Here is a 20,477-nt window from a genome sequence, read left to right on the forward strand (position 1 = left end):
AGTTATCTAGGATCTGATTCCCTTTTGACTTGGGTCTTAAATGCAGTCTAGTTCTTATCTCCCAGACCTGATGACAGGGCAACATATCTCTAAATTACTTACTGTCCCAAGGAACAGAACCATGCCTCTTAAAGCAGTGGTTCTCAACCTTCCTAATGCTGTGACTTTTTTTTTTTTTTTTTTTTTTGGTTTTTCGAGACAGGGTTTCTCTGTGGCTTTGGAGCCTTTCCTGAAACTAGCTCTGTAGACCGGCTGGTCTCGAACTCACAGAGATCCGCCTGTCTCTGCCTCCCGAGTGCTGGGATTAAAGGCGTGCGCCACCATCGCCCAGCTGCTGTGACTCTTTAGTATAGTTTCTCAGGCTGTGGTGACCCCCAAACATAAAGTTATTTCATTGCTACTTAGTAACTGTAATTTTGCTAGTGTTATGAACCACAATATAAATATTTGTGTTTTCTAGTGATCTTAGGCAGCCCCTGTGAAAGAGTTGTTGGGTGTCCAAAGGGGACTGGCCCCACAGGTTGACAACACTGTAAAACAAGCAAGATTCTATCTCATTTCTTCAGGGTCTGCTCCTGGCATGAGGAAGCAGAGCACTGCACAAACAGGGCAAGAATCAGCAAGGAGAAACGACATATGTAAGCACAGTTCAAGCTCATCAAACCCCATAAAGCTCAACAGAAATCTAAAGAGATTTGCTGTGTGCTGAGTCCTTGAGCAGGCAGGATATAGGGCTATATGAAGAAAATGGATGAGGAGACCTCACCTTTTGGGAGCATTGTGCAATGGCATGGATGTCTGAGTTGATGGTTTGGAAGGCCTGCAAGAAATCTGTCATCTCTGTCATCAGTTGCCTATTACGGCTCCAGCATTCACTTTGCACTTGCGCAAGAATGTTCTTCCTCATGCTGCTTAACTTGGACTCTAGGTACAAAAAAAAAATATGGTGTCCGGTGATGCGTGGAAAATAAGTACAAGAATTGATATAGAAAAGTGAGTCGGTTCCAGAGAACTTAGACACAATGAGAACACTAAGAGAGACTTACATAGATCTAATCTACATGGGAAGTAGAAAGTAGAAAAAGACAAGATCTCCTGAGTAGGGCTGGAGAGATGGCTCAGCGGTTAAGAGCACTGACTGCTCTTCCAGAGGTCCTGAGTTCAATTCCCAGCAACCACATGGTGGCTCACAACCACCTATAATGAGATCTGGTGCCCTCTTCTGACCTACAGGCAGGATACTTGACTGACTGACTGACTGAATGAATGAATACATAAATAAACAAATCTTTTTAAAAAAAAAAAAAGATCTCCTGAGTAAATTGGGAGCATGGGGACCTTGGGGGAGGGTTGGAAGGGGGAGGGGAGAGGCAAGAAGGGGAGCAGAGAAAAATGTAGAGCTCAATAAAAATCAGTTAAAAAAAGGGCAAAAAGGAAAAGTGAATGGGCAAGCAGGAAGTTTCCTCATAATATGACAATAGAGGTAAACAAATGAGCATAAAGGGACAATCACAAGGGATTCTACAGTGTGATAAATCACTGAGTTGCCTGGAGCCCCCAGCCCAGCATAGTGAAGGGATGGGAAGGGAAGGGGACCCTGAGAAGGCTTGAGGAGGTCTCCGCAGAGGCAGATATTGAAATGAATGTAAGAGTAGTTTAACACTCCGAGCATGAACATGGAAATGCACATTCTTGTCTATGTTTTGGAGTCTTTCTTCTTGCAGAAGGGATATCAAGAAGAGGGTTAAAGCTGCATCTTTCTGCTTTTGTTTATTTGTTTTGTCCTTTTGGGTTCTTGTTTGCTTGTTTTTTTTAATGTAGTACATGCCACCAAGCCCAACTTGTCTTTTGTTTTTGCAGATTAAAGAAAAGCAACTCAGCCGGGCGGTGGTGGCGCACACCTTTAATCCCAGCACTTGGGAGGCAGAGGCAGGCGGATCTCTGTGAGTTCGAGACCAGCCTGATCTACAGAGCTAGTTCCAGGACAGGCTCCAAAGCCACAGAGAAACCCTGTCTTGAAAAAAAAAAAAAAAAAAAAAAAAGAAAAAAAAAAAAGAAAAGCAACTCAGGTAGATAAGGTTAGAAGACAATCTGCCCTTGGTAATATGAAAAACTTCATTGTCTGGAGAAACAGGAATAAGGGGGCTATAAACCTGTCTCCGATGGGAAAAGGTTCTTGTCAAGAAGCCTGAGTTAGGTGGAAGAGAGAACTGACTCTTTAGAATGTTCTCTGACTTACACACCCACACATTCATGTTTATACATACATGCACCATGATATGGGAATACATACACACAGTATATAAATGTAATTTTTATTTTTTATTATTTTTAATTGTGTGATTATGTGTGGGGGGAGTAGTATGTGTATGGGAGTGCAGGTGTCAGGGAAGCCAGATATATTTGATTTCTTGGAGCTATACCCGAGAGGGATGCTGGGAGCCAATTCAGATTCTCTGGAACAACAATAACACACTCATAACCACTGAGATAGCTCTCTAGTCCCAAGTGTAATTTTATAAAAGAATGCAAGAATAATATCTAAATGATACAATTCACTGACTCTTAAGATGGTTATAAAAGCTATCATTATTTTATATACTACCAAAAAAGGAAAAAATTAACTCGGACATGCTATAACGCTGTTAGGACACTTCTTAAGTTTAGATATGCTAAAATAGCCATGAGATATCAAAATATCATATAAAAGTATGGAATACCAGAAAATCCAGTACTGAGTACTTATATGCCAGACATTATTTCAAGTATTTCACATGTATTAACTTATTTTATCCTTATAGATTCCCTTGGAGTACATACTATTATATACTTATGTTATAAATAAGCATAGGCTCAGAGAGGTTAACTGTATAGGTCCACGTTACACAATGGTAGAATAATGAGTCATACTTAGAGAACTTTGTTTTACTCCATTATACTTCAGGTTACAAATGTAATATAAAGTTAGGCAAGTATACAGGTAGTCTGTGATATATACACATATCAAGTAGAATAGTATAATTATACTTTATTTTATATAGTACATAATGTTATGTAAAAGTAAACATACCTACCCGCTATTAGCATCTATGCAACTGGTAGGTAGAACAGTGAGTTTGGAGGCAAACAGTTGAGATCCACTGCGTATGGCACTTTCAGAGACTCGAAGAGTGTATTCAGAGAATTAGGCACCAAGAGATGAAGCTGATAAAACTTACTAAGAAGGAACTTTTATAGGGCACTGATGCTGAACAGAGCCTTTCTGTTGTTGCTAGGGCACTGGACTGGGCTGCTTTGGGACTAGGAGGGCTGGGCAGAAGAGCAACAGTGACACCACATGGTGGGAAGAAACAGTGATAAATGAAATTTTCCGGCTCCTTAGGTCCATGAGCTGGGTGGAGATGGACTAAGAAACTGTTTTGAGAGATAGTAAAAGGGAGAAGAAAGGAGAAGACTTGGTAATGGGTTGGGTGTGGTATATTTAATACCCTTCTCTGTTCAAGGGAGTTTGGGGGAAAAAAAGAGCAGAGTTAGCAAATAAGGCGATAGAATATGATCAGCAAGAAGACCGAAACAGACAGAGAGAATAAGAGAAAATGAAAAACATCAGTACCTATGTTGGTCATTTCTAGAAGTAATTCAAAAATAAAGCAAAAAACAAAACTTGTTTTCCTTCCTATAACCTTGAGTGACACATTTTAGTAATCTAGGCTACAAATAAACTGGAGCTGTGTGTCTCACATCATAACGCAAGGGAGAAACAGAGCGAGCTAGGACACGAGCTCTGAACTGAAGAGCCCGTGGATCCTGGACTAGGGATCATGAATTTTACAAACTAGAAAGAGAACAGACTCCTGGGGCACAGCCAGTGAAAGGCCTGCCCAAAACAAAGTCAGAAAGAAAGTGAACTAATCACAGTATCTTGTTCCTACCTTGCCAGAACAAACCCCTGCCCAAGAGTTAGTTGGAAGCATCAGAGGCAAAAACCGAGTGAGGAGCAAAAGCCAGAGGGCTAGGCGAGCAGAGGGTTAGGCAGGCGGGATGCTTTCAAGCAAAGCAATCTGTCTCTAGGTCCCAGAGTCAAGGCTCTTACCTTCATAAAGAAAGGAGGCGTGTGTGTGTTTGTGTGTGTGTGTGTGCGATAAGTCCAATATTTAACCTTAGCAATAAATACTATGGCTGGAACTGTTTGAGAATCAAAACAACTTGCATTTCTCCTAAGAAAACAAACTACTGGCTTCCTAATCCATCCCGTCATAACCCTTTCTAAGGCCAGCTCTAGTACAGGCAGGCACTCAGCTAGTACATGATAGCATGAGCCGTCCTTCCCACAGGAAGGAACAGAGAGGGAAGGTGAGATGACAAAAAAGAGGTGGTAAACCAATAATTTCCCTTCACAAGAAATGACAAGAGGGCCGGGCGGTGGTGGCGCATGCCTTTAATCCCAGCACTGGGGAGGTAGAGGTAGGCGGATCTCTGTGAGTTTGAGGCCAACCTGGTCTAGAGAGCAAGTTCCAGGACAGCCAGGGCTATACAGAAAAGCCCTGTTTTGGAAAATAAAAAGTGACAAGAGGAAGAAAATAAAATGGACTGAAGAGAAAATAGAATAGTATTCTCTTATGTTCCACTTTTCATATGGAGCTGTGGGAAGAGGCCTTCTTAAATGGTTCCATGCTGAACATGAATAGTCACTGCATAGTGAGAATTGTAGTGTGCTGTGTTGTGGCAGAAAGAAACTGAATCCAACATTTTTAAGTGTCCCTGGTCCCAAATGGCAGGAGATACCAAAGACAGCCGAACTTGATCCCACTGGGTCCAGATGCAGTTTCTGTCTTGGAAGTAAGGGACCCCAAGGTAAATAACAGGAGTAGTCAGCCTAAAACAAGTAGTAAGCCTAAGAGATAAGAAGAGGAACTCGTTGGGTGGCTGTGGCGCACGCCTTTAATCCCAGCACTCAGGAGGCAGAGGCAGGCGGATCTCTGTGAGTTTGAGGCCAGCCTGGTCTACAAGAGCTAGTTACAGGACAGGCTCCAAAGGTACAGAGAAACCTTGTCTCAAAAAACCAAAATGAAGAAGAGAAGGAAGAGGAGGAGGAGGAGGAGGAGGAGGAGGAGAAAGAGGAGGAAAAGAAGAAGAAGAAGAAGAAGAAGAAGAAGAAGAAGAAGAAGAAGAAGAAGAAGAAGAAGAAGAAGAAGAAGAAGAAGAACAACAACAACAACAACAACAACAACAACAACAGCAACAACAGCAACAACAGCAACAACAACAACTCATTAAACCCCCAAAGATCTGCCACAGCACAGCAGTAAGAGCCATGGCATGGTGATGCTGACTCAGAAAAGTTGAGGGCTGGAGAGATGGCTCCAAGGTTAAGGGGGCATGTTCATACAGAAGATGGAAGTTTGGTTCCCAGCATCCATGTTGGGCATGATTCCAGTTCTAGTGTATCCAGTGTCTTCTTCTGCCTGCCACCTGCACAGACACACACACACACACACACACACACACACACACATTAAGAATACATTTAAGTAGAAAAGGAAAGAATGGGCACAGAACACACACCAGCTTCATCAGCCTGGGACCCAGCAGCACAGAATCATCAATGTTAAGAGGACTAGAACCAGGCAACAAGGTGTAATACTCTGCAGACAGTATATAACCCAGTGGGCTTCCCCAGAGCCACTGTGGAAGTAAAATGGAGTAAAGAATACTTGAGAGCCGGGCGGTGGTGGCACACGCCTTTAATCCCAGCACTCGGGTGGCAGAGGCAGGCGGATCTCTGTGAGTTCGAGGCCAGCCTGGTCTACAAGAGCTAGTTCAAGGACAGGAACCAAAAAGCTACGGAGAAACCCTGCCTCGAAAATCCTTAAAAAAAAAAAAAAATCTTTATACTTGAGAATAAAAAAAATCAATGGTGCTGGAAATGCAAATCAAAATGACTCTGAGATACCAGTGTATTACACCTGTCAGTATGGCTAAGATCAAAAACACTGAGGACAGCTTATGCTGGAGAGGATGTGGAGTCAAGGGAACACTCCTCTACTGCTGCTGATGGTAATACAAACTTGTACAGCCACTTTGGAAATCAGTATGGCAGTTTCTCAGGAAATCTGGACTCAATCTACCTCAAGACCCAGCAATATCACTCTTTGGCATATACCCAAAGGATGTTCAATCATACCACAAGGACACTTGCTCAACAATATTCATAGAGCTGGGCAGTGGTGGCACACACCTTTAGTCCCAGCACTCTTATAGGCAGAGAAAGGCAGATCTCTGAGTTCGAGGCCAGCCTGGTCTATAGAGCAAGTTCCAGGATAGGCTCCAAAACTACAGAGAAATCCTGTCTTGAAAAAATCAAAAAAAAAAAAACAAAAACCCAATATTCATAACAGCATTATTCATAATAGCTAGGACCTGAAAAAAAAAAAACCCTAGATACCCCTCAACTGATAAATGGATAAAGAAAATGTGGCACATTTACACAATGGAGTATTATTCAGCTGTAAAAAACAATGATATTATGAAATTTGCAGGAAAATGGATGGAACTAGGGAAAAAAAACATCTTGAGTGAGGTAACCCGGACTCAGAAAGACATACACGTTATGTACTCACTCATAAGTGAATATTAGCTATAAAACAAAGGCTAACCAGACTACAATCCACAGCTCCAGAGAAGCTAGAGCCTTCTTCCACTAATTGATGGAACCAGATGCAGAGATCCACAACCAAACACTAGGCCGAGCTCTGGGAACCCAGTCAAAGAGAGGGAGGAGGGAATATATGAGCAAGGGAGATCAAGATCATGATGGAGAAATCTACAGAGACAGCTGAACCAAGCTCACGGAAACTCATGAAGTCTGGACGGACAGTTGTGGAGCCTCCATGGGACCAAACCAGGCCCTCCGTCTGTGGGAGACAGTTGTGAAGCTTGGGCTATCTGAAGGGCCCCTGGCAGTAGGATCAAGATTTATCCTGATTTATTCCATTCCTAGCTTGTTAGAGTCCATTCCTATGAGGGGATACCATGCTCAGATTTAAGAGAGAGGGGAAGGGCTTGGTCCTGTCCTAACTTAAGGTGCCAAACTGTGTCAGCTCCCCAGAGGAGCCCTCACCCATTGGGAGGAGTAGATGGGGGTGTGTGACTGGGGAAGACCAGGAGCAGCGGGAGGAGGAGTGGGAGGTAGAACTTTGGTTGGAATATAAAATGAAATTTAAAAAATAAATTAGTTTTTAAAAAATCAATGGTATGCCAGGCAGTGGTGGCACACACCTTTAATCCCAGCACTCGGAAAGCAGAGGCAGACAGATCTCTGTCAATTCAAGGCTAACCTGGTCTACAAGAGCTAGTTTCAAGATAGCCAGGACTGTTATACAAAGAAACCCTGTCTCAAAAAACCAAAAGCAAATAAGTAAATAAAAAATAAAAATAAATCAATGGTGCTAAGAATTCTGAACTAACCAATATTCAATTCCCAGCAACCACATGGTGGCTCACAACCGTCTGTAATGAGACCTGGTGCCCTCTTGAGGAAGAGACCTGGTCAGTTGTTCTCATCAACTTAGACCATGAAACCCGATATGGACAAGTTCAATAGAACCACCATATACGGACTGCCCTGCACACTTCAGCATTGCCAGGACATAAATTTGATTTTGCATTTCAAACATTCAAAATAGACTGAACTGGACCAGAGTGGTTGCTTTGGATGAGAAGAGTCGTCTAACTAGGAGAAGTGTGTTCTTTAGCCACTGCCCACAGAGTTAGGACTACAAAGTAAGGCAAGAACAAAGAGTAACTATTCATACATGCAAATAGTGGTAGAAATGTTAGCACCACTACATTCAAGAAAGGTGCACTCTAGATCCCCAAAAATCTGTAGGAAGAAAACCAAGTACAGGCTAAGGGTCTTTTAAAAACAGGGATAGATCTCCTGTACCCATATGTTGTAGAGTACTTCCCACTTTTTCTTCTATCAGGTTCAGTGTGTTCAGACTAATATTGAGGTCTTTAATCCATTTGGACTTGAGTTTTGTGCATGGTGATAGATATGGATCTATTTTCATTCTTCTACACGTTGACAACCAGTTCTGCCAGCACCATTTGTTGAAGATGCTCTCTTTTTTCCATTGAATACATTTAGCTCCTTTATCAAAAATTAGGTGTTCATATGTTTGTGGGTTAAAATCAGGGTTTTCTACTCGGTTCCATTGATCGACTTCTCTGTTTTTATGCCAATACCAAGCTGTTTTCAATACTGAGGCTCTGTAATAAAGTTTGAGGTCAGGGATGGTAATGCCTCCAGACGATCCTTTATTATATAAGATTGTTTTGGCTATCCTGGGTTTTTTGTTTCTCCATATAAAGTTGATTATTGTCCTCTCAAGATCTGTGAAGAATTTTGATACGTTTATCCCCAGCAGCACAGACATTAAGGACAACATTGAATAAATGGGACCTCCTGAAACTGAGTAGCTTCTGTAAAGCAAAGGACACTGTCACTAAGACAAAAAGGCAACCCACTGACTGGGAGAAGATCTTCACCAACCCTGCAACAGACAAGGGTCTGATCTCCAAAATATATAAAGAACTCAAGAAACTAGACTTTAAAATGCTAATGAACCCAATAAAAAAATGGGGCACTGATCTGAACAGAGAATTCTCAACAGAAGAAATTCAAATGGCCAAAAGACACTTAAGGTCATGCTCAACCTCCTTAGCGATAAGGGAAATGCAAATTAAAACAACTTTGAGATACCATCTTACACCTGTCAGAATGGCTAAAATCAAAAACAGCAATGATAGCCTTTGCTGGAGAGGTTGTAGAGAAAGGGGCACACTCATTCATTGCTGGTGGGAATGCAAACTTGTGCAACCACTTTGGAAATCAGTGTGGTGATTTCTCAGGAAATTTGGGATCAACCTACCCCAAGATCCAGTAATACCACTATTGGGAATATACCCAAGAGATGCCCCATCAAATGACAAAAGTATCTGTTCAACTATGTTCATAGCAGCATTGTTTGTAATAGCCAAAACCTGGAAACAACCTAGATGCCCTTCAATGGAGGAATGGATGAAGAAAGTGTGGAATATATACATTAATTAGAGTACTACTCAGCGGTAAAAAACAATGACTTCTCGAATTTTGCGTGCAAATGGATGGAAATAGAAAACACTATCCTGAGTGAGGTATCCCAGACCCAAAAAGAGGAACATGGGATGTACTCACTCATAATTGGTTTCTAGCCATAAATAAAGGACATTGAACATATAATTTGTGATCCTAGAGAAGCTAAATAAGAAAGTGAACCCAAAGAAAATCATATAGTCATCCGCCTGGAGAGGGGAAGTAGACAAGATTGCAGGGCAAAAACTGGGAACTTGCGGGTGAGGTGGCAAGGGGCAAAGGGGAAATGGAATGAGAAACATGAGAAGGGGAGGATGGGAGGAGCTCGGGGGATTAGGATGGTTGGGATATAGGAAGGGAGGATACGGGAGCAGCGAAGTATATATCCTAACTAAGAGAGCCATCTTAGGGTTGGCAAGAAACTTGACTCTAGAGGGGTTAGCAGGTGTCCAGGGAGATGTCCCCAGCTGGTACCTTGGGCAACTAAGGAGAGGGAACCTGAAATGACCCTATCCTATACTGATGAATATCTTGCATATCACCTTAGAACCTTCATCTGGCGATGGATCGAGGTAGAGACAGAGTCTCAGTTTGGAGCAACGGTCTGAGCTCTTAAGGTCCAAATGAGGAGCAGAAGGAGGGAGAACATGAGCAAGGAAACCAGGACCACGAGGGATGCACCCACCCACTATGACAGTGGAACTGATTTATTGTGAGCCCACCAAGGCCAGCTGGTCTGGGACTGAATAAGCATGGGTTGAAACTGGACTCTCTGAGCATGGTGGACAATGAAGGCTGATGAGAAGCCAAGGACAATGGCACTAGGTTTCGATCCTAATACATGAACTGGCTTTGTGGGTGCTTAGCCTGTTTAGACGCTCACCTTCCTGGACATAGATAGAAGACCTTCGTCTTCCCGCAGGGCAGAGAATTTGGACTGCTCTTCAGTATCGAGAGGGAGGGGGAATGGTGTGGGGGGAGGAGAAGAGGAGTGGGGATAGGGGGAGGGTAGTGGGGGGAGGTGGCAATATTTGGGAGGAGGGGAGGGAAATGGGAAACGGGGAGCAGGTGGAAATTTTAATTAAAAAAGAATAAAAAAAAATAAAAATAAAAAAATAAATAAAAACAGGGATAGAAAAGTTTTCATCAATCAAATGATTCCTAATGAATACAGGGAATGAATGAAGCCAGACAGAAGCTGACCTCTTGGACCATATCTTTGATAGCAAAGAGAAAGGGTTGTGAGCTAGAGCTTTGGAAGGCTCCAAAGGTCCCTGGAGGATATGCTAGTCCCAAGATGACTGTGTACATGTAGGTAAGGAAGGAAGATGCAGGGAAGATAACAAGCACTTACCCAACTCTGCTTGAACATCATGGCCACTCAGGAGCAGCAACTTGCCTTTTGTCAGCAATTGGACAGGCATATTGGAGACACGTTCCTGCCAATCTTTCAGCTGGCTGACTAGTACTACATAGTGCTTAATGGGGGAGCCTCTCAGGTCCTCTAACTTCTGAGGATCCCAAGCTTTCAGGAACTTATAGATGCCTTCCACCCACTGCTGTTCACTGCAGAATTCCCGAACCTCCTGCAGCATGTCCTAAGGGTAGATAAGGTGTGTAAGGCAGAGGCAGTGGCTATGATAAAAGCTGGCAGCCAACAGCCCATTTCTCAAGCCTCTGTTCTCACCTCCAGCAGTGCCTGTTGTACAGCCAGTGCCTGTTGGATTCTAGTATTATTGTCCAAGTCCTCCTGTACATGATTATAATTGGTGTGTAGATACTGACCCCGAAGTCGGTGCCCACGGACCTCCAGGACATCAGTGATTGCATGAGACTTCCAGGGCCACACAAATCCTACATTTGGGCCACAGAAGAGGTGAACAGCATCGCTGGGCTTTCCATGAAACTTGGGCATCAGGAATTCTGCATTTGATTCCAGGTCTTTATCATCTAGTGAAGCACACAATATAATAGTTTATAAGCACTCTCCAGAACACCACACCAACCTTCTTTCTCTCCTAAATGCACACCATGCTGCTATTTCCTGCTATTGAGTGAGTCTATACATACATTATCAACATTAACCAACACAGTACAGCAAATCCATGTAAGGAGTGGATCAGCAAGAATGCACATGCTGAGAATAGAATTTGTTTAGTGTAAGCAGGAAAGGAAATTATTACAACTTATCAAGTGGGTTTCAGAGTAATTAGATCTGAAAAGTGAAAATGCTGTAGGCTGAATAGAGTCTGGCTGACTGGCAAGTTGGGGTGTCATTACCACGTCACCAACATCTGCAGAGTGGATATATAACCTGCCTTTTCTCCAACTTAATTCTGAATTGAACGCTCAGATGGATTTAATTGGTGGGCTCTGCATCACCTGTGCTGTCTAGCTGCAAGGGGACAGGAAAGTACACTGCGGAGCATCTTAGCCTCTACAGAACAGATGCATGATTGAATGTGCCAGTTCCCAATATCCACCCAAGGAATTATCCTTAGACCTGTCTTTTCCCTATAACATTTTAGGAACTGGTTAATTGCCAGTGCCAGTATTTTTGGTTAAAAGAGATGCCAGCAGAAATAGCTGAGAGAGTTTACATCTCAGAACTACAAGCAGGGGGCTGGAGAGATGGCTCAGAGGTTAAGAGCACTGGCTGCTCTTCCAGAGGTCCTGAGTTCAATTCTCAGCAACCACATGGTGGCTCACAACCATCTGTACTGAGATCTGGCACCCTCCTCTGGCGTGCGGGCATACATGGAGGCAGAATGTTGTATACACAATAAATAAATCTTAAAAAAAAAAAACAATGGTTGGGTGCACCCCTCATGGTCCTGACTTCCTTGTTCATGTTCTCTCTCCTTCTGCTCCTCATTATAACCTTGGGAGCTCGGTCCGGTGCTCCAGTGTGGGTCTCTGTCTCTATCTCCATCCATCGCTAGATGAAGGTTCTATGGCGATATGCAAGATATTCATCAGTATGATTATAGGATAGGTTCATTTCAGGTTCCCTATCCTCAGGTGCCCCAATGAACTAACTGGGGACATTGCCCTGGGCTTCTGGTAGCCATTCCAGGTTCAAGTCTCTTGCCAACCCTTAGGTGGCACCCTTAACTAAGGTATGAGTTTCCCTGCTCTCCCATCCAGCCTTCCTTTACCCCCAATCACCCCGATTCCCCCAGTTCCCCTCATCCTCTCCTTCACACTTTTCTCTCCCCATCTCCCCTCATCCCCATCCCACCCCACCCCCCAAGATTCCCATTTTTTGCCCATCAATCTTGTCTATTTCCCATAGCTGGGAGGATATCTATATGTTTTTCCTTGGGTTTACCATGAGGGGTGCACCCAACCACTGAGACAGGGGGGCCGATCTATTGGGAGCTCACCAAGGCCAGCTGGACTGCTACTGAAAAAAACATGGGATAAAACCGGACTCTCTGAATGTGGTGGACAATGAGAGCTGACGAGAGGCCAAGGAGAATGGCACAGGAACTTTCATCTGGCGATGGATCGAGAGAGAGACAGAGACCCAATTTGGATCAACCGTCTGAGCTCTTAAGGTCCAAATGAGGAGCAGAAGGAGGGAGAACATAAGCAAGGAAATCAGGACCACGAGGCATGCACCCACCCACTGTGACAGTGGAACTGATCTATTGGGAGCTCTCCAAGGCCAGCTGGACTGGGACTGAATAAGCATGGGTTGAAACTGGACTCTCTGAACATGGCGGACAATGAAGGCTGATGAGAAGCCAAGGACAATGGCACTAGGTTTCGATCCTAATACATGAACTGGCTTTGTGGGAGCGTAGCCTGTTTGGATGCTCACCTTCCTGGACCTAGATAGAAGTGGGAGGACCTTGGTCTTCCTGCAGAGCAGGGAATTTGGACTGCTCTTCAGTATCGAGAGGGAGGGGGAGTGGACTAGGGGGAGGAGAAGTGGAGTGGGGATAGGGGGAGGGGAGCGGGGGGAGGGGGCAATATGTGGGAGGAGGGGGAGGGAAATGGGAAACGGGGAGCAGTTGGAAATTTTAAGTAAAAAAGAATAAAAAAACAAAACAAAACAAAACAAAACTACAAGCAGGAAGCAGAGGACACACAGGAAGTATGGGAGATTTTTGAAGCCTCAAAGCCTGCCCCCGTGACACACCTCCTCCAACAAGACGGCATCTCCCATCCCTTACCAAATAGTTCTACTGACAGAGGAGCAAGTATTCAAGCCTATGAGCCTGAAGGAGCCACTCTCAGTCAACCACCACACTAACATACACGAGGTCCACCTTTAGATTATATCCAAAGTCCAGCTAATCTCCCCACACCTATCATCACTTTACCTCACCTTAACCAAGTCACCATTGTCTTTCACTGCCGTTACAAAGGCAGGCAACCATAAAGAGAGCTTAGAAGTCTGGACTCTGCTTGGCTTAAACTACACACACTCTCCATTGCCAACAACCTGGACTCTCCATCCTGCACTGAGTTGTAGTTGAAGTGTAGAATCCATTTCAAACACTGAAATAAGTTATTCCCCTCAGCAACCTCTTAGTATCTTTCCTTTTGTGGTTAGTTTCCATTCAAATATTTTACAGAATTTATCTAGAAACCAGAGGCAAGGGGGAAGGGGCAATCCAGCATGAACCAGATTCGTATTCAAGCACAGTGTTCTGAGTGAACTTTTAGGGTAAATCCCCTATTTGCCATTTATGCCTATGCATAATTGGGCATTCTTATGCTTAGAGTCAGAGGCATCATGGGAAAAGATACACATAGCAAAGTTAGGCTTACATAATTCAAGCTTGCTGATTAAAACAAAGAATCAACCACACTCTACCACTTAGCAGCCCTCCTCATCTTCTCAGACCTCACAACACTTGGCACCCTAGCCCGCATGGCCCACTGCTCTCTGTCAGTGTGTCCTGTACTGTCTCTTTAAGTAAAACTTGCTGCTTTGCTATTTGTGTGTGCTCTTTCAGTTCTTTCAATAAGATGCTAAGAGCCTGGAAACTTGTGGTCCAGACAGCAACTCTTGGGCACATTACTGCAGTAATCTTCTAGTCTTTGCCTGCTTTGGCTCTTGCCTACAATACCTTATAGGCTGTTCCACGTAGAAACAGTAACAGTGTTGCCAGAAGGGATTCTGGCAAAATGACAAAGCAATTAGAAACTCACCTATGTGGAATATTTAAACAACTAAGGAAAATGCACACAAGTTCCAAAGTACCAGTGAGTAGCTAGCCACTTTTAGCCTCAAGATACCAGCATTTATGGGTATGTAAAACACCAATACTTTTTGTCACTTAATCTAAGCTTACTTTTTGAAAATATGTGCCCATCGAGTGTGATTGATATGTATTTATCAATATAAAATACAGACTCCTTTTCCAGAACCCTTTTCTCTTTATGAATGATCTCCTAAAATTAATTTCATTTTTCATTCATCTTCATGAAGACATATCAGTTGGATAGGAAAATTAAAAGACATCTAATGTTTTTAATGCTTTTTTATGACAACATTAGTACCCTGAAAAGGGAATGTCAATATGTATTTCCTTTCTGATGGTTAACAAAGTTGAGGATTAGGGCTAGAGAGATGGCTCAGTGGTTAAGAGCACTGGCAGCCCTTCCAGAGAACCCAAGTTCAATTTCTGGCACCCATATGGCAGCATACAACTGTCTGTAACTCCAGCTCCCTGAGATTTGATACTTTCATACATACAGGCAAAACACTAATGCATATAAAATAATAAGTAATAAATCATTTAAAAACTTTACTTTTCTTTAAGTTGAAGATTAATATCTCAACATCTTAATGAATTGGCCTATCAGAAATAACAGGGCCACATGAAGATGCTGAGCAAGCAGAACTTGTCAAACAAGCACACATTAGTTTAACAATCAAATTCAACAGAAAATAAAATGCAATTATGGTATTAGAGAAAATCCAGAATTTGGAGTGAACCGGGGAGCAGACAATGTATCCACATACACACTCACCACCACACACAATTACATAAGTGCATGAATAAGCAAGCACATGTACATAAGCACATGAATTGGTGAGCACAACTCCCTCTGGACTCTCCTACCTCCCAATAGACATGCACAGGACCCAGGTTAGAGCTGCCCCTGCCTGACGCTGAGCCTCTTGTCCACTTCTATGCCATTTGCACTCTACGTGTGTCCCTGCCCTCCATGCAGACTTCCTATCTCCTGTGTCTGCCACTTTAAATACCTTCAGAATTCAGGGGATCCATGGAGGTTCTCAGGTCTGTAGACTGCACTACCTTCATGTTAGGAGACAGAAAAGGAACAGAAAAAGAGAAACAATGAGAGTCTAAGCAGGCTGAGAAGTTTGGATTCAATAGAGGATAGGACTAGGAGTTCCAAGGGCCCGCCCCCTGCCCAATCCAAAAAACCTTTAAGGCAGAGGTTTTGATAGATTGCAGGCCCTTAGTAAGACTCTGGATGATAGTTTCAACACAAGGCATAGGAGACAACCGGCCATTGTCATCAAAGACCAGCTGTGATAAGAGAAAGGGGTTTTCTCTTGGGACCTGTAAAAAAAGGATCACGAGAGGTTACAGGCCAGATGAAAGGGCACCTCCCCTGCCCCCATGTAGTCTGGTCCCACCCTACCCACCACCTCACTTGCATGGTGTTGGCTATAAAGGAAGTTATTTCATCTTCTAAGATGGAAACAAGATTCTGACAAATCATGTAGTCAATCATGCGGGCAAACTTTCCCAGCTTCAGCAACCATGTTTCTGCCTGCTTCAGCTTCTTCTCCAAATGCCTGCACAACACCCTCTGAAGGTGTACAGAGCCTTGGCCTTTCCTGATCCGGTTCCAGTTTTGCACTCTTTCCTGCAGGCCCTGTTGCATTTGATATGTGTCTTCGTGAACCTTCCAGGGAGAAAGGTGAAACTCATCGCAGAGAAGGACAGGAAAGAAAGCAGCTACCCACTGGTCCCCGCAAGCAACGAGGTCTTGGTTTTCTGAACCTAGAGCCTAGATTTGCATGTGGAAGGTTCCTTTTTAGTAGAGACTGCTCCATACCTTTTTAAATGACTTGAGAAGACGCAAACCAAGGACTTACATTCAGAGGACTTATGTGTTAAAGTGATAGGCCAGGCCTACCTGTGGAAAGGCCACGGGATAAGGCAGCTGACCTTGGTGGTACATACCTGTAATCCCAACATTCGAAATATGTAGGCAAGAACATCAGGAGCTAAAGGTCAGCCTGAGTTATAATGAGACCATGCCTCAAAACAAACAAACAAAAGACCCAGGATGAACCTCGATTAGAAAAAGGGAGTGTCACAAGGCAATGCGCAGATAATGATTGCATGATTAAAGCTAGTAATGATCACAGGATTTGGACTCTAACCATTAGGCCTGGGATGATGGAGCCTGCTCAGAAACATACATTCTATTACAAGATATTTATGGGCACTGACATAGACTTGCAATTGAGAAGTTGGTGTGGGGAGTTTCTATGGGTTCTTCTTGGATCTAGAAAGATTTTAAACTGACAGAGGCTGAAAGTTGTCAAGTTTCTGCATCTGTCCAGTTGAGGAATCTAAGAGAGACATAGGAAAGCTATGCTTGGCCAGATGAACCCGATGGTCCCTGATGCTCCCCTGTTCCTTGCTATGCTCCACTGAGCTTGTGATTAGAGCAGATTGATGTCTGCGCATTGTATTTCTGTTCTCTATGAGCTCAAGTTTCCGTGTTCTGCAACTCAGTTGAGCCCTAAGAACGCATGTCCTCAATAATGGCAAAGTGTCATTTTCCATGCTACGGCAATACCCTCTTTATAGCTGTCAGTCTAGTACAGTTTTTCTCAACCTTCCTAATGCTGCGACCCTTTAATACAGTTCCTCCAACCATAAATTATTTTTATTGCTACTTCATAACTGTAATTTTGCTACTGTTATAAATCATAATGTAAAAATATGATATGCTGAAATCTGATACTCTGTAGAGTAGTTTCATCCTAAATATTTAGAGAAAGAATATAATGCCTTCCATTGAAGGGTCTCCTTGGTTGCTAATCAGCATAAATTTATATAAATGACAATAATAATTATGATTGAAAAATAATCAGTATACAGTTTGAAAATACCATCACTAGGCACAATAACTTGGAATTTATACTTCTTTTATGTCTGCTAAATATAACTCAACATCCATTCTTTTTTTTTTTTTTTTTTGGTTTTTCGAGACAGGGTTTCTCTGTGGTTTTGGAGCCTGTCCTGGAACTAGCTCTTGTAGACCAGGCTGGTCTCAAACTCACAGAGATCCGCCTGCCTCTGCCTCCCGAGTGCTGGGATTAAAGGCGTGCGCCACCACCGCCCGGCTCTCAACATCCATTCTTAATTTTTAAAAAAATCTTTAGCAAGCTGGGCGATGGTGGCGCACGCCTTTAATCCCAGCACTCGGGAGGCAGAGGCAGGCGGATCTCTGTGAGTTCGAGACCAGCCTGGTCTACAGAGCTAGTTTCAGGACAGGCTCCAAAGCCACAGAGAAACCCTGTCTCAAAAAACAAAAACAAAACAACAAAAAAAAGCTTTAGCAAATGAGTAAGGGAGAGTCACAAAACATCCACAATTAACATCTTTTCTTTAACGTTTCAAAACTATATTGTCTTCATGATGCTGTATTTTAATGCATTTATACATGGAATGCATTTATTCAGCACAAATTAAAAGTTTGGATTGAACAGCTCAGTGAGCGGCTGTGAGAATTACTGAGTTCACATATCCCACCCCTACCTCTTGAAGGTGATCACTGGCCAGGAGATATTTCATTCTGTTCCACGCAGCAGCAGAGAAAACTGTTCTATGTGTCTAATGCTTGTCTTTTTGTTTCTTAAACAATGTTTAATTTCTTTAGAGCAGTGACCTTAACATATGTAAGTCTCGGGGTTCAATCCTCAGAACCAGGAAAAGAAACTCTTGCCTATCTCAAAACAACAAAAATCCTGCCCCATAGTCTAAAAGACTCTTTTTTTCTTTTGCAATGATATCTTTTACCCATAGTGAATGGCACTGAAGCATTAGTTAGAAAACAATGACCTAGTGAAAAATCTAATAAAATGTGTTCAAGACATCTAAGAGAAAGTCACGAACACAAAGCACGAAGAGATCCACATTCATGGTTAAGGAACTGACGACAGCTTAGTGGTACACCCCTTTAATCCCAGCACTTGGGAGGCAGAGGCAGACAGATCTTCGGGTTCTTAGGGCCAGTCTGATCTACATATTTAATTCCTGAACAGCCAAGGTTACAAAGAGAGACCATATGCTTAAAAAAAAAAAAAAAAAGCAAGTGCAATATAGCCAGGGCAATCTTTAAGATGAAAAAAGGTGTATGATTTGCAATACCAGATATAAAGCCTCATCAGAAAGCTGTAATAATGAAGTCAGTGTGATCCTGAAAAAATATGGGTAGGCTTACGAATGGTACAGATTTTTAGAGACAAACTCTTACAGATTTAAAAGGGTATCATTTAAGAAAACAGTATCTGTCTCAAAGGCATGAAGAGTTGAGTTTAGAGCTCGGCACCCAAGTTAAGAAGTTGGAATGTAAACTGGGAAGTGGTGGCGTATGCCTTTAATCCCAGCACTAGGCCAGCATGGTCTACAGAGTGAATTCCAGTACAGCCAGGGCTACACAAAGAAACCCTGTCTCGAAAAAGAAGACGAAGTTGGAATGGAACTCTAGTGTGTGGGCTGGCGACAGGTAGATCCCTGAAGCTCACTGATAAGCAAATCTGCACAGCTGGTAAGTGTCAGGTTCAGTGAGGGACCATGTCTCAAAAACAGAGAAGGTATAGAATGCGATTGAGGACCACAGCTGGCATCTACCTTTGGCCTATACATACATCCATATAAACATACAAACAAATGTATACCCTACACAAATACACCAGAAAAAAATAGACAGAGGAAGAGAGAAAGAAAGAAGGAAAGATCAATTGTAAATGAATATTCACTTTTGTGTCTCAGATACGAAAAATCACACAGAAACTATATTAATTACAATATTGTTTGGCCAATAGCTCAATCATATTCCAAGCTAGCTCTTATATCTTAAATTAACCCATTTGTATGAACCTATGTATCGCCATGAGGCTGTGGCTTACTGGTAATGTTCTGGCATCTTTCTTCTCCAGTGGCTACATGACATTTCCTCAGCTACTCTGTCTCTGTTCAGATTTCCAACCTGGCTTTACTCTGCTAAGCCACCAAAACAGCTTTATTTACCAATCAATAAAAACAACACATATACAGAAGGACATCCCACATCAATCAATAATATTAAATGGAAAAAAGAGGTTTTTGAGAGATTTCTTTTTTTTGAGACAGGGGCATTCTGTGTAGCCCCGGCTATCCTGGAACTTGCTTTGTAGACCAGAATGGCCTTGAACTCACAGAGATCCACCTGCCTCTGCCTCCCAAGAGCTGGGAATAAAAGCATGCACCACCACTGTCCGGCCAAAAAGAGATTAATTCAAAGGAAAATTAATTTTGGCTCTTACCTCACCTCACATATAAAAAAAATTGAAACAGACTATAAACCTAACTCTAAAGATGAAGTAATAAAACTACTGTAGAAAAACATAAGATATTATTGTGTGACTCGGAATAAGTGCAGATATTTTAAACAAGGACTCAAAAGACTTGATTGTTGTGGAATATTACTTTAGACAAAGTAATATTTAGATGTTTGTTTCTGCTGCCTTTGTTAAAGATGTAAAGATGTGTTACATTTGTTTCACCTTGTCTGCCTAAGGCATCTGGTTAGTCTAATAAAAGCTAATAGCTAGGCAGGAGAGTAATAAGTGGGACTGGCAGGCAGAGAGAATACATGAGAGAAATCTAGGCTTGAGAGAAAAAAAGAGAAGGAACAAAGAGAACAAGGGAGAAAGAGGAACACACCTGGAGCCAGAAGCTAGGCGCCACTAGCCAGTCATGGAGACAGCAGGAAAGTAAGGGGGGGGGGGAGAAAGCCCTGAGGCAAAATGTAGATGAGATGAAGAGAAACAGATTGAGTTATAAGGGCTAGCAAGAAATGAGCCTAAACTAAGGCTGAGCATTCATAATAATGCTCCCCATGTCATGATTTGGGCGCTGGACGGTGACCCAAAAGAGGAAGCCTGCTACACTTGATTAAGAAAACTTTAAGAAAGAGCCGGGCGGTGGTGGCACGCCTTTAATCCCAGCACTTGGGAGGCAGAGGCAGGTGAATCTCTGTGAGTTCGAGACCAGCCTGGTCTACAAGAGCTAGTTCCAGGACAGGCTCCAAAACCACAGAGAAACCCTGTCTCGAAAAACCCAAA

General features: G+C 42.9%; 1 protein-coding gene across 1 annotated transcript in view; it reads right to left on the reverse strand.

Annotated features, from left to right (window-relative positions):
* The window catches only part of Dnhd1 (dynein heavy chain domain 1), a 67,247-nt gene that overhangs the window by 37,052 nt on the left and 9,718 nt on the right, over nucleotides 1–20,477 (reverse strand). Inside the window, exons 7-10 of the mRNA XM_057777955.1 lie at nucleotides 15,366–15,417; nucleotides 10,824–11,086; nucleotides 10,491–10,734; nucleotides 767–924 (exon numbers count right to left, since the gene is read on the reverse strand). Of these exons, the coding sequence (XP_057633938.1) occupies nucleotides 767–924; nucleotides 10,491–10,734; nucleotides 10,824–11,086; nucleotides 15,366–15,417 (717 nt within the window). The remainder of the gene's footprint in view (nucleotides 1–766; nucleotides 925–10,490; nucleotides 10,735–10,823; nucleotides 11,087–15,365; nucleotides 15,418–20,477) is intronic.

The sequence above is a fragment of the Chionomys nivalis genome, chromosome 8 (assembly GCF_950005125.1).
Source record: "Chionomys nivalis chromosome 8, mChiNiv1.1, whole genome shotgun sequence".
NCBI lineage: Eukaryota > Metazoa > Chordata > Mammalia > Rodentia > Cricetidae > Chionomys > Chionomys nivalis.